This window comes from Antechinus flavipes, chromosome 2, assembly GCF_016432865.1.
Source record: "Antechinus flavipes isolate AdamAnt ecotype Samford, QLD, Australia chromosome 2, AdamAnt_v2, whole genome shotgun sequence".
NCBI classification, from domain to species: domain Eukaryota; kingdom Metazoa; phylum Chordata; class Mammalia; order Dasyuromorphia; family Dasyuridae; genus Antechinus; species Antechinus flavipes.
The window spans coordinates 213,571,693-213,586,056 of record NC_067399.1 but is presented as its reverse complement, the minus strand read 5'-3'; the positions used below and the strand labels follow the sequence as shown (position 1 = coordinate 213,586,056).

At 32.6% G+C, this 14,364-nt stretch overlaps 1 protein-coding gene across 2 annotated transcripts in view; it reads left to right on the top strand.

Annotated features, from left to right (window-relative positions):
* STRN (striatin) overlaps window positions 1–14,364 on the top strand; it is a 164,028-nt gene that overhangs the window by 71,239 nt on the left and 78,425 nt on the right. For both annotated transcript variants that reach the window (XM_051976149.1, XM_051976150.1), the window contains exons 5-6: window positions 11,190–11,360; window positions 13,453–13,582. In XM_051976149.1, coding sequence (XP_051832109.1) covers window positions 11,190–11,360; window positions 13,453–13,582 — 301 coding nt within the window. The remainder of the gene's footprint in view (window positions 1–11,189; window positions 11,361–13,452; window positions 13,583–14,364) is intronic.

The window sequence follows — 14,364 nt, the reverse complement described above, 5'->3', positions numbered from 1 at the left end:
TCAAGAGAGAAACAAGGACATATGTCCTTTACAGTTTGTAAAAGTTCAGTGATTTGCTGTAAACTTATAATTAAACCTTGGCTTTCCATAATTTTGACAATGCTCTCTAAACATTTTCCTTGAACAGAAACAGACTGTTTTCTAAATATCTGTCCCATCTTAGATGAAATTCTACTTTAACTCTTCTAACAAAATTTCTTTGTTGCACTCACCCTAATTTCTGGGTTGAAGTTTTTTCCACTGGATCAGGATCAGAGGCTTTTCCACTTGAATCAGGATCGGAGCTTTTCCACTGAAATCCACTGAGGGATCTGTTTGTCCCACGTTCAGGGCGCCAAAATGTTGTGAGTTCAAATGCGGGGTTCTTGTTCTTCTATAAAATATTATAAAAGTTCTCTCTGGGTGCCTTCCCTGGAATCAGGATTTTGTCGGTCCCTGTTCGGGCGCCAAAATGTTGTGATCTTTTTCTTCTCAAAAAGCAGCCAGGTGATAAAAGTTCAGATCTTTTATTATCTCCAATATAGCCCGGTTAGCTTAGAGGCCTATCTCTCTGCTTGGTTCCAAGAGCTCTCTCCAAATGTCTTTAAATCCAAAGGTCTGGTCCTTCAGCCTCTGCCTCTGCTTTCTTCAGCCTCCAGCCAGCTCCAACTCTTCATGTCATTCCGGTGAAATCTCGACTTGTAGCGTCTTCCTCTCCGAAGAAGTCTCTGACTGGCCCATTGGCCTATTTATGCTCCTTCCAGAGAGAGGGATTATGGGTAGTTCTACTTAGTACCTTGTTTCAGGTTCTGCCCAAAACATCTTCTTGTAAGATTAGATCAACTCTAATTACTTAGCAGTTAGTAAGGATTCCAACAAACCCTTTTTAACTTGATATAGTCAAAATTTTCTATTTTGTGTTCAATAATGATCTCTAATTCTTATTTGGTCACAAATTCCTTCCTCCTCCACAGGTCTGAGAGATAAACTATCCTATGTTCTTCTAATTTATTTATAACCTCATTCTTTATGCCTAGTTCATGAACCCATTTTGACCTTATGTTGGTGTATGATGTTAAGTGTGGGTCAATGTCTCATCTCTGCCACACTAGTTTCCAATTTTCCCAGCAGTTTTTGTCAAATAGTGAATTCTTATCCCAAAATCTGGGGTCTTTGGGTTTGTCAAACACTAGATTGCTGTAATTATTAACTATTTTGTCCTGTGACCCTAACCTATTCCCCATATCAACTAATTTATTTCTTAGCTAGTTTCAAATGGTTTTGATGACTGCTGCTTTATAATATAGTTTTAGATCTGATACAGCTAGGCCACCTTAATTGCTTTTTTTTTTTTTTTTTTCATTAATTCCCTTGAAATTCTTGATGTTTTGTTCTTCCAGATGAATTTTGTTGTTATTTTTTCTAGGTCAGTAAAATAGTTTCTTGGGAGTGTGATGGTATAGCACTAAATAAATAGATTAGTTTAGGTATTATTATCATCTTTGTTATTTGTATTTCAAAAGTTTTTGCTCTGTCAAGTTTAAAAAACAAAGGCTTAATAATAGATGAGTAAAATTGCTTTTGAACTAAAATTACTATTTTAATAAAAATAATAGTAATTATAACTATTCACTGTATCTTTCATCTGTGAAGATCCTAATAATGACTATATCCTTTGAATGATTTTTTTAGTAATGCTAATGTTAGATATTATGATGTATAATTTACTAGACATAATATTTCATTGAAATTTCATAGAATTGTTGGTCACCTAGCCATTTGGAATTATGTTCCTATCGACTAAGTTGTTAAATATTACAAATTTGTGGGTTTATCAAGACTAGATGATTAATCTGTGGCAGTGAAAGACTGAAACCCACTGTTTCTTATAGAAGTAAGACTTAAAATACAGCAGTCAAGTATATACAAACAATATACAAATAAACAGTGTTAGTATTTCAAAGACCTACAATTTTGTGGGTGTTGACTACATTTAGGAAAATACTTTATACTTGTGTGCCAAAATAAATTATACTTAGAAAATAATTATGGCAGGTGGTTGAAATGATTAGAAAGAATTATCAGTGAAACTATAGATAAAATACTAGTCAAAATGAATATAACAAAATGGACTAATGATAATAAAATATTGTTTACATGAATATATACCCTATTATAAACGTAAGATATTTGCTTTGTTTAAAATCCAGTAGTAAAATTTATATTTACTCTAAAATTTACATTTACTCTTATTCAAATTCATCCATGTACTTTTAGTTTGATTTTGTTATCTGTTAATTATGCTTTGCAGTTTTATGTTATCTATTGATTTGATTAGCATACCATCTATGCTTTCATGTAAGTAATTAATAAATATGTTAAACAAAGAAGTACAGAACCCTCAAAAATTCCACTAGAGGCCTATCTCCAACTGAAAAATGTTTATTAAGTACATATTATTTATAAGGCACTTCAAAAGGTACTAGGGATACAAAGACAAAAATAGAAAACAACTTCTGTTCTTAGTGCACTTATTTTTCAAGTTAGCATACAAGTAAATACATAATAATTTTAAAAAGGGGAGAATAAGAAGGATAATTCAAGAAAGACTTCCTTTAGGAGTTGGTACTTGAACTTAGAAACTTAGAACTTAGAAAGGAGTAAATGACATGAAACCTTTTGACAACAATATATTATTGTTTTTCTGTGTCTGATCCTTTAGGAAGTTACATTTATATTATCATTTCTCAAAGTTAGTATCATATGTTTTGCTGAAATTCAGTGTTACAGGGTTCCTTGTTCTTGTTGAAGTAACCGTTCCCTTTTCCCCCCAACCTCCCTTGAAAAACAAAAGCCCTTTTAAATCTATGTTCTTTCCCAGTTTTACTGAAACAGCTTTTATTTTTTATGGGTTGATAGTAACCATTTTATGAATCCATTTACTTGATTGCACTGCTCATCTTTTTTTAAATTCTCTACAACTTTTAACTTTTTTGATTATCATCTCTAAATAGTAGATAGTGTCTTCTCTCTTGGTTTCTGAGTCATCCTCTTGGTTTTGTTATCTTCCTTAGATTCTCTTCTCAAAGTTTTTGCATCTGCTTTTCTCTATAAGAAGTCTTCATTGACAATTTAGTTTCCCTCATTGCTTCAAATGTCAACTTTATGCAGAAGATGAACAGAGTTCTCTCTTAGCCAGAGGTTCTTTTCCAAGCTTTAGATTTCTGTCTATAGATGTTTTCTAAACTGATTTCCTTCTAGCTGCTGAAATCTAACATTTCCAAATTGGATTAATCTTTGATTTCTTTAATCTTCCTTATTTCTTATTTTTAATCATCTGTCACTTTTTGTTAGATCTACATTTCTAGTATCTCATGTTCATTTCTTGTCCTTTCTTTCAGAATGCTACAAAGTGCACAATTTTTACAGCATTTGTAAATATTGGCTTAGTTTTTTGTACTCTAAATATGAAACTATATGTCTGTATAATCAAAATAAGCTGACTTATTTAAAGATACTATTGATCTTAAAAATTGGTAATGGAAAAAATATATTGCCAGACTATTGTTATAAAAAGGACACAAGACTTTGGAAATTGACTGGCCTAATGGATAAATCAACAAATTTTGAGTAACCACTTTTAACTGTTTCCCAGGCATTGTAGCAATCTTAAGATACAAAGAAAGACAAACATAGCCCCTGAACTCAAAGAAATGACATTATTTTGAGAGGAGACAATATGTGAATTGATAGGTACATACACATTCAGAGTAGATGAAAGATACCATCAGAAAGGAAAACTCTAAAAAAACTTGAGCACCTCCTTTAACAAGGAGATGATCACTAAAGAGCAGCATTGATTTAGGATATAAACTCATCCTTCAGATTTTAAAGAAGAGGATAGTGGAAGATTATGAGTATTATCATTTTATAAAATAGCAAGAATGAAAATAACACACACATTGAAAGAAAGCTTTCATGGATGCAAACCACAATGAAGTAAAATTATCCCCATGACTTTTAAAGAAAAAACTGGCAAGAGTACAACAAATAGATGAAAGATAAAATAATGTAAAATTTTTTCATAGCACCTTTTTTTTTTTTAAACTATCAAGGACATTGAGTCCTTAACATCAGTCAGTAGGTAAACATTTATTAAGCATTTTCTATGTTAGAGACATTATGCTTAGTACTGAGGATATAAAAAAGAAATAAAAGACAGTCAGTCCCTGCTCTCAAGGAGTTTGCCAGATGTAATGCATGGGGAAGCATTAATAGTATAAAAGAAAACAAATGTGAGAAGAATAAGTGAACTATAACATATACAAAGAAAGAGTTTTGAATGTGTTGAATAATTGCTTCTCTAAGTATCTGGAAGGGGAAGATATCAAAAACATAGCAAAAATTTTGGATTTTGATGACTAAAAATTGTTAACAAGAGAGTATTAATAAAAACTAATAATGATAGAATACTGTCCTTAGAATTAGGAATTCAAATCCATCCTCAGTCACTTAACCCTGATTACCTTGCAAAGAAACCCACAAAAATTCCTCAAAACAAAACAACTAATTAACAGTTTAACAATTTTTCCTGTACATAATTTTATAATAATAATTTATACACACATTGAGAGTATTTATTACAAAGGTATGAGAGAGGGGAACAAACAGAATTCCTTATCCATAGTGAGGTCTTCCAGATGTTCTTATTTGTGGATGACATTGTGTTGATTGTTTAAAGACCTTCAAAACTGCAGAGCCTCCTAAATGAGATCTAAAATCATGTAAAAGTTTTGTTTGTCCACAAAGCAAAAACTAAGTGAATAAGTGTATTGCCTCAGTAATTAATGGCTTTCTTCTTATTAGGCAGAGGTTAAATAATAATCTTGTTGGAAATTGTGTAACGTGGATTATATTTCTTGGTATGGATTAGGGTGAATGGCTGCTAAAATTTCTTTCAGATCTAAAATTCTGTTTTGAGAAAGATGCTTCTTGTCCATATTGTTATATATTTGGATAGACCATCAGTATGTTTATCTTAGAATGGTGAAGCAAATGTACAATATCTTGGGTCCAGAATTTAATAGGAGGCTCTCTTTGCATTTATGTTTTGTTCTCTTCTCATTTTTAAAAAACTAAAAAATCTTGTAAAACCCACTATTCTTTTTTATGAATGATTTTTGCTTATGTAGTTTCAAATTTTGATCTAATTTTGTAAATCTCCAATTCTTTACTGAAAAGTTATTCTTTTTACTTTTAAAAGAAGTAGATTTTTCTTTTTCCTTCAATTAAAACTTTAAATTGGTTTTCAAATTTTCAGACTTTTTGATTTTTGCCTCTGTGTTTGTACCTTTTTCTTATTATTTATTGCACTTCCTTTTTTCTATATACTGAATTCTTAGTAAATGCAATACTTATATTCCTGTTTGGATACTTCATTCTATAATCCCTTTCTACCCCTTGAACAAACTGTTCTTATTTGAAGTTCCAGTAAAGACAATTTTTCATATTCTTTTTAAATACTTTTTTCCCTTTGTCTTTCATTGATAATGCTTGATTTTTGAGAATTTGGAATAATCGTCTAAAAAAAGAAATGAAAAGGGAGGAAGTTTTGAAATGATTCAGTAGGAAAAGGGAAGATAAAGGGTAAAATGTTATAATGTAGGTTTGAAGTCTTTTTTAAGATTTAACTATTAACATTGTACATTTTTGTTTGCTTAAACTTTTATCATAAACCATTAAAGTATATTATGCACCAATTCTTTCACAGAAATTTGAAACATCTTTCTGAGGTCACATTCAGAAGAGAAAAAAATTAGAATTTTTAGTAAAATTTAAGATTTGTAGATTATATTGAGGGAAAGAACTAATAAGTAGAGGATGGAGGAGAAAAAGTTGAGAAAAGTATAATTTAGTTTTAGAGTATATTGGCTTTTGAGGGGAGGATTCTGGGAAGATAGCAGAGTAGGTCAGAAAATTCTAAGCTCTCCAGATTTTCCCTACAAACAAAAGAAAATTATTCCTCAGTGTGAACATAGCTGGGCAGAATAGTTGGCCTCTTGGGACAATGCAAGAAGACAGAAGAAACACCCCAGAGAAAGACTCAGGTCCAGGTGGTGTGAAGTATAAACATTTCCAGGGTAGCTCCACAGAAACAGCAAGTGGGGAGCCTTGGGGCTAGCTAGATTTGGAGGAAGCCTCAGCCAGAAGTATCAGAATCTTCATCTCTCAGTCTGGGAAGATTGAAGGAACTTCAGCTGATTAGGAAAACCAGGCCAGGGCCCTGGTCAAGAAGGGATCAGCACATCCAGTTAGTGTAGAAGCAGTAGACCTGGGATACTGCTGGCTGACACTTGCAAGATGGTGGGATTTTTGGTTTTGAGTTCCAGGCCAGAGGAGAGAGCTAAAGTGAAGCCGTACCATTGTTCCCATCCCAGAATTAGAAGTGTTCACACTAATAAATTCTCATTTAAAAAAAAGAGCAGGCAAACGAGAAAAAACTCAACCATAGAAGCCTACTATGGGAATAAGGGAAGACTGAAGTTCATCTTCAGAGGAGGACATTGAAGTAAAAAAAAAGCATCTCCCACTTCAAAGGGTAATGTTAAATGTCAATCTTTCCAGAAAGAATTTCTAAAAGAACTCAAGAAATACTTTAAAAATCAAATGAGAGATTGAGGAAAAACTAAAAAGAAAAATAGAAAGAACCTCCAAGAAAAACAAGAAGATTGTGAAAATAAAGTCAGTCAGCTAGAAAAGCAGATCCAGAGTCCTAAAGAAGAAAATAATTTTTTGAAAATTAGAATTGGGCAAGGGAAAGGCAGTGAAGTTATAAGAGACCAAGAAAGAATAAAACAAAATATAAAGAATGAAAAAGAACAAAATGTGAGAGGTCTTATAAGAAAAACAACAACAGATCTGGAGAATAGATCAAGAAGAAAAAAATATAAAAATAATTGGACTATTTGAAAGCGCTGACCAAATAAAAGAGCCTTGACCCAATAATGCAAGAAATAATTAAAGAAAATTGTCCTGAATTGATAGAAGAAGAGAAAGTAGAAACAAAAAATCCAGCAATTATAACCTCATAGAGATCCCACGAGGAAAACACATAGGAACTTCCATTCACTAAATTTCAAAACCCCCAGATCAAAGAAAAAAGTTTGCAAAAACAAAATAAACCACCCAATTCAAATATGCTGAAGCTACAATTAGAATACAGGATTTATCAGCAAGTGTGATAAAAGACTGCAGACCCTAAAATATTACATATCATCAATCAAAATACCTAGGCCTGTGGCTGTAATGACCGCACTAGCACCCAGGATACCCCAGAATCATCCGGAGTCAGGATAAGCAAAAGTCCTTAGTCTTTATTCTTGGTCTTTAGATGCAGGATTGAACAGGATGGAAGCAGAATCTCCGTGACCGCCTTCTTCCTCTTCTACCACAAAGAGTAACTCTGGCTCGTCTTCCTCCACTCCCTAGTCCCTGCTACAGTCCTCTATATACACCAATCATTGAGCCATCACAGGATAGTGGGAAGGAATCTTATTCTGTAATTATGAGAATTAGCAAGTTATATCACTTTTCTCCTCTCTTTTCTTCAGAAGTGTTTTCTTCTCTTCACGTCTATCTTTTTCCATCATTACATCCTCAGAACAGAACCTCTTCATCTTAATAATCTCCCCAGGATCACTTCTAGGAGTTAAAAATTTAGCTGCTTCAATATCATTTGAAGACATTGAGGTGTTGAAGGAACTTTTGTTTTTTTTTTCCCACTAGAATGTTAGCACATCATCATAGAGCGCTTTCTAATTGCTTAAATAAATTTGCCTTTTTTAAAAACTTATATTTGTATTTTAAAGGTTCTACTTATTTCTGTTTTTTCTTTTTTTTTTTCTTTTTTAATTATAGCTTTTTATTTACAAGTTATATACATGGGTAATTTTACAGCATTGACAATTACCAAACCTTTTGTTCCAATTTTTCCCCTCCCCTTTTCCCCATCTCCTCCCCCACGATGGCAGGTTGGTCAATACATGTTAAATATGTTAAAGTATAAATTAAATGCAATATAAGTATACATGTCCTAACAGTTATTTTGCTGTACAAAAAGAATCAGACTTTGAAATAGTGTACAATTAGCCTGTGAAGGAAATCAAAAAGGCAAGTGGACAAAAATATAGGGATTGGGAATTCTGTGTAATGATTTATAGTCATCTCCCAAGTTCTTTCACTGTGTATAGCTGGTTCAATTCATTACTGCTCTATTGGAACTGATTTGGTTCATCTCATTGCTGGAGATGGCCACGTCCATCAGAATTGATCATCATATAGTATTGTTGAAGTATATAATGGTCTCCTGGTTCTGCTCATTTCACTTAACATCAGTTCATATAAGTCTCTCCAAGCCTCTCTGTATTCATCCTGCTGGTCATTTCTTACAGAACAATAATAATCCATAACTTTCATATACCACAATTTACCTAACCATTCTCCAGTTGATGGGCAGCCTTTCATTTTCCAGTTTCTAGCCACTACAAACAGGGCTGCCACAAACATTTTGGCACATACAGGTCCCTTTCTCTTCTTTAGTTAAACCATAAATTCTTGAGAGTCCTCTGTTTCATTAAAAATCCATTTCCCATCCTTGTAATCTCATAGTCAACTTTTCAGGCCAAGTTATTCTTGGTTGTGAACCAATATCTTTTGTCTCTTGCAATATCATATATTCCAGTTTCTTTTCTCATTTGTTATATAGAAGTTTCCATATCTTGTGTAATTATGACTGTGGTCTCTTAATTCTTGAACTAGTTCCTTTCAATTATGTGTAACATTTTTTTTCCCTTTAATCTGGAAGCTCTAGATTTTGGCTATGACATTCCTGTGAATTTACTTTTGTAGTTCTTTTCATGAAATAATTGTGGTTTGTTTGTTTTTTTTTTTTTTTCAATCTTTACTTTGTTCTTAGGTTCTAATAGATCTGGGCAATTTTATGTATATGACTTTTAAAAATAGTGTCCAGAGTTTTTAAAACTATGGTTTTCAAGGGGTCTAGTGACTTAAATTATTTCTCCGTGACCTATTTTTCAGTCATTTGTTTTTATTATCATATTTCTTAGATTTTATTCAATTTTAAAATTTTTTGTCTTAATATTACTTGATGGTTTGTGTATGGTGCATTCTATTTTTTAGGGATTTATTTCAGTAAGGTTTTGTTCTCTAGACCATTTAAAGGTTTGATTCATTCATTCATTTATTTGTTGACTTTTGCTTCATTTCTTTTAAGTATTCATGCAGTCCTTTTGGAACAATCTATTCTTTCTTCTGGATCTCTGCGTTTTGTCATTGCAGAATTACTTGCCCCCTTTTTGGGGGAAATATTTAGATTTGTAATAAATTTTTATACTGCCTGTTATTTCCTCCCTTCCCTCCCTTTCTTCTTTCCTTCCTTCTGAAGGAAAGCTTTGCCCCTTACTGTAGAGAGTCATAGTCAGTGGGGAAACTCTGGGTAAGGTATAAGACCTTCAGCCCAGTGGGAACCTGCTGACAATGTCTGGTTCGGCTCCCCATCTACTCTAAGGACTCTTGGCCTTCTTGAGAAGTCAGGGGGTGGTGACAACCTGTGTTGAGATTGAAGCAGAGTGATACCAGGTGGAAGAGTGATACCAGATCCCATATGCACAGTGTTGTTTTTGTTACAGTATATAAAGCAGAAAGTTCTTGAAATAAATGGACTCTATTTTTCTACCATCCTCAGGAGTCCTGCCTCATCACTTCTCCACTAGGAAGCGATATTTTAATCACCCTGGCGCGGGGGATCTAGAAAGCATCAGTATGTTTTGTCACCCCAACTTGGGGACTCTAGAAAGCAGGACACAACCTTACTACTGTGCTTTTGGGTGTGATAGTTAGCCCTGCTTAGTCTCTTTGGTTCCTGTGCTGATCTCTATGTCTAAGGATAGGTCCACTTGGATTTTTGAGGGTTTGTATTATTGTTGGGTTTTTAGGGCTTTCTATGTTAATAACAAAACAGGGTACTAGGACCTAGAAGCTTTTGGGACTGAGATATCCTGTTTTATCAGTGCTGCATTGTGTGCTGCTTATTTCTCTGCCACATCTCTGTAGCTTCTAAGGTCTCTCTACCTTTGGCTTTTTCTTGTGACTATCCTTCACTCTTTCTGCCTCTATAACCCAAGCCTGACACAATACATGTTTCTAGTAGTCTCTGTTTGAATTGGAAGGCTACTCTATACTTGTGCTGGTGGGTTCCCTTTTTCATTGCTTTTGGAATAGACTTGTGCATTTCTGGAGTAGACAGTCATTTATTATACTTTGGAGTTAGTATTCTTTGGATTTCTTGATTATTATTTCATTTCATATAGTGTGACCTACCTTTTGTTCAGACAACCACTTAAATATCATTGTGTATAAGAAACTTCTTGAGGGCTTGTTCCTATTCTTATGTCTCTTGCCTTTTAGAGACCTCAATCAATGCTTCACACTGGAATTATGCAGAGAATTATTGATGTTTACATCCTTACCTCAGGTCTTAAAGACAATAGTGCAGGAAAATAATGGCTATGTTTTTATAGCACTTTTAAGATTTATAAAGCCTTTTAATAATAACAACCCTGTGGGAGAAGTAATACAAGGTGATGTTCCCATTTTACAAATGAAAAAGTTGAAGGTGAAGGAGATTAAATAATATAAGAAATCCATGTCATTATAAAATTATTATTGAAGAAAGAATTTCAGCCTACATCTCTTGACAGAAAAATGTGGCTTATTCTAATATAACATGTATATATTATATAACACACACATATGTGTGTGTGTGTGTGTGTGTATTATATAATTCTAATAAAAATAGGATAAACTACAGCAACAAGAAGTTACCTGCCATCTTCCCTGTCCTCATTGCAGTGGTAAATGGAGCTATTAGGTATATAAAGGAACAAAGTCTTGTTATGATCAACATAATGAATAGTGTATTGTACATATTCTACTAGGTTCTTTGATTTTCTCAGTGACCCTAGAGGCTGGTACTATAAGAACCAGCCCCATCTGCAGCTGGATGATGGTTTATTAGAATGTTTTGTTAGTATAGTACTATACTGTGTTGGGTTTAGTACAGGCAATGAATTTAAGGATTAAATTACAATATTGAAAGCATATGAATAATTGTAAGAATCCTTTCTACACAGGTATCTGCAGGAGGTTGGTTACACGGATACCATACTAGATGTAAAATCAAAACGGGTACGAGCTTTGTTGGGCTTTGCAAGTGATGTCACCGAGAGGGAAAATGAGAAAAATCAGGAGTCAGTTATAAATGGAGCAGAAGCTGAAGTTCATAAGGAAACAGTGATGATTGGGTAAGTTTTTTTCCTGGGAAAATATTTAGTTCATATTAAAATAGTCATCTTTTAATTATATTTTTGCTTGACTTTAAGGATAATTTTGGATTTAAACTGTGTAATAGAAAGAACTTTAAAGTTCTCTTTTGTTGAAGAATTGAATTTCAGTCTTTTCTGATTAAGTTTGAAGAGATTGAAATTGATTATTTTTATCTGTTTGCTTTAAGAATGCTGTTAGTGTTAAAATTTGCTCAAGTGATTATTGTAGATTTCCATTTAGATTTCTTTACATTGCTTAAAATTTGAATATTAAATATAGGCTTCAGTATATTGAAACAAGCTTATGTATTACTGAAACCTTAATAGAAAAATTGTATTTTAACTTCTCAATACATTGAAATTCAGTTCAAATGATGGAAGAATTAAATTTCATTGTAACTCAGAAATTATATACAATAATTGAAATAATAAAATTAATGTCTAGTTTGAAAATCCATTTTTTGTTTCTAATAAAATCTTTTATGGTTAAAATGGCTATTTTATATTTACATAAAAATAAGCTACCTATTTTAACATGACGTTCCTTTTGGAGCATTTACTCCAAATTTATGTTTTAATTATATATAAAATTATTATATTTCATTCTTTATTGAAAAATTAATACTATGATCTAGAATTAAAATCAAAAGGTACAAATCAATGAAGTTATATTTTTAATTATAATTTCTATGCCTTCAAAGAAGACCAAAGTTGGTCTTCACATAAGAAATTGTACTGAGGACTTAGTTATATTTAATTCTCTTAGAAGTAACACTTCAAAACTCTGTTTCCTGAGCCTTCACTTTCCTTTCAGAAAGAGCATATTAAAGAATGTTAACATGTTTTCAAAGAATAGTGTCAGACCTGAGGATATATATTGTCTTTTTATCCATAGATCCTTGTAGTTATTACAAGGTTTTATTTTTACTCATATTCATTCCTCATTTTATCTTTAATTTAGAAGAATAGAATCAGATTATTATGGAAACCTCCAAAGGAGGGCGTCTGACTAGATATAGACTTTTCATGCTTATCCTTTCTCTTCAGACTTGACCAGGATGAAAGTGCCATTCTAGTTGTAAACTGATGTTTACAAATCAGTCCATATTTTTACTAATGATAGAAATTTTAATTAACACAGTGTTCTGATGAGATTTACTTGATCTCTGAGATTTAGTCTATCAGTAGCTAACTACTTTAATAAGAATGAAACCTATTTTACATCTAAATTTTAAAATTTGCTCAACAAGTTGCATCCTTTCTGTTTGCAGGCCATATAATAAATTCCTGAACAGAAAGCGAGTCTAGTATCTTAGAGTTCATTTATTTCCAAAAAGATAATGATTTTCTTCCCAGATTCAAGCCATAGGTAATATCAGTTCATTACCTCTAAATACATTTGTATTTATTATTTAGAAGGAAAAGGATTCACAAGCTGGAGGTTGGATTTTGCTGCTTGTCTTTTTAGTTTTACCTTTGCTTCTTTTTTTCCTCTCATAGAATACACCAACTTTGTTCCTCCTTTTATACAGGAGAAAATGGGAAAATTATTGAAAAAAAAGTAAAGCATTAAAATTGCATTAAGGTAGTAATGAATGAAAAAATTGCCCTCATTTCAGAAGACTACAAGTATGTTTCTCCTTCTCCCTGGGCCTCAATATTGGGGCATATTGGTCCTGCAAGGAAAAAAAAATATTGCTTTAGGAGATGCTTAATTTTGTAATTAGATGATTATATTTGAATCTTATGTGATGAGCCATTTGTTAGAGTTTATGCTTTGCTTTAACATATAATGGTGGTTCCGGCAAATGTCATACATCAATATGCCTTTGTTATTAAGAAATGTGATCTCAAAATAATTGGAAAATATAGTAGTCTGAAGTAGTTGCACTTTCCCAAACCCATAGCTCCTGGAAGTTGTTGATTTGTATAGGGAACTCTTTAGTCTATAATTTGGATTGTGGAATCATTGCAAGCAAAAATAGAATGAGCACTTGAAATGTCATGGATTAATGCTTTCATTGAAGTTTACTTTCTGCTAATTACCTAAGATGTGTATACTTTAAACTAGGAAACCAGAGTTAACTGATTCTGCCTCTGTACTGGATACTTTCAAATTCCTTGAAAATGCAGACTTCAGTGATGAAGATGATGAAGATGATATTGATGGGAGAGAGAAAACCATCATTGATACTTCAACGGTGGGTCATATAAGTGAAAAAATATAAAAGTATCCAGATAATCAAATAAATGAAAAGTAAGAATCATTAATCCGTGACACTTTTTGGCCCTTAAATTTTTTCTGTAAACTATTTTTTAAAAATCCCTCTGAAATTATTTTAACTAGTATAACTCTTAAATTCAGTATAGTAACTTTCCTTTGAAAATTTTAGTTTGTTTCACTATTATCAGTCATCTAATATTCAGTTCAATATCAACTCAACACCTGACCATTCCTAGATAACTAATGTTAAATATTAAATTATTGTGATAGTGTTGTATCACATAGCAGATACTGTGCTACCTGATAGAGGTAAATATTATCTGGTCAAGTGTAAACCCATATATAATATATCTTTAATAAGGAACCTTCCCTCTCTTGAATTAACTTTAAAGCAATGGTTCTTTCCTTGAATTATATAGACATTGATTTCAGAGAGTTTGTGAACTTCAATGCGGAAATAAAAAAAAATTTTCACTAACCACTAGCTGAAAATCGGCATAACCTTTATTTGCCTAAAAGCATTCTGAGGAGTCAGTAGGCTTCATCAGACTAAAAGGGAATCCATTGTACAAAATATTTTAAGGGCCTCAGTCAGAAGTTTGAGGATTGCTAAAATGTTTTTTTGTAGTTCTTGCTTAGTGCAGCCTTTGCCATTTTCCTGGTTTTAGTGTAGAGTCAAATGACAGTGTCATCAACAGAGAGAATGATCCTAGCAATGGAGTATATATAAAATTTGGCATTGATCAGAGCTCTCACTGG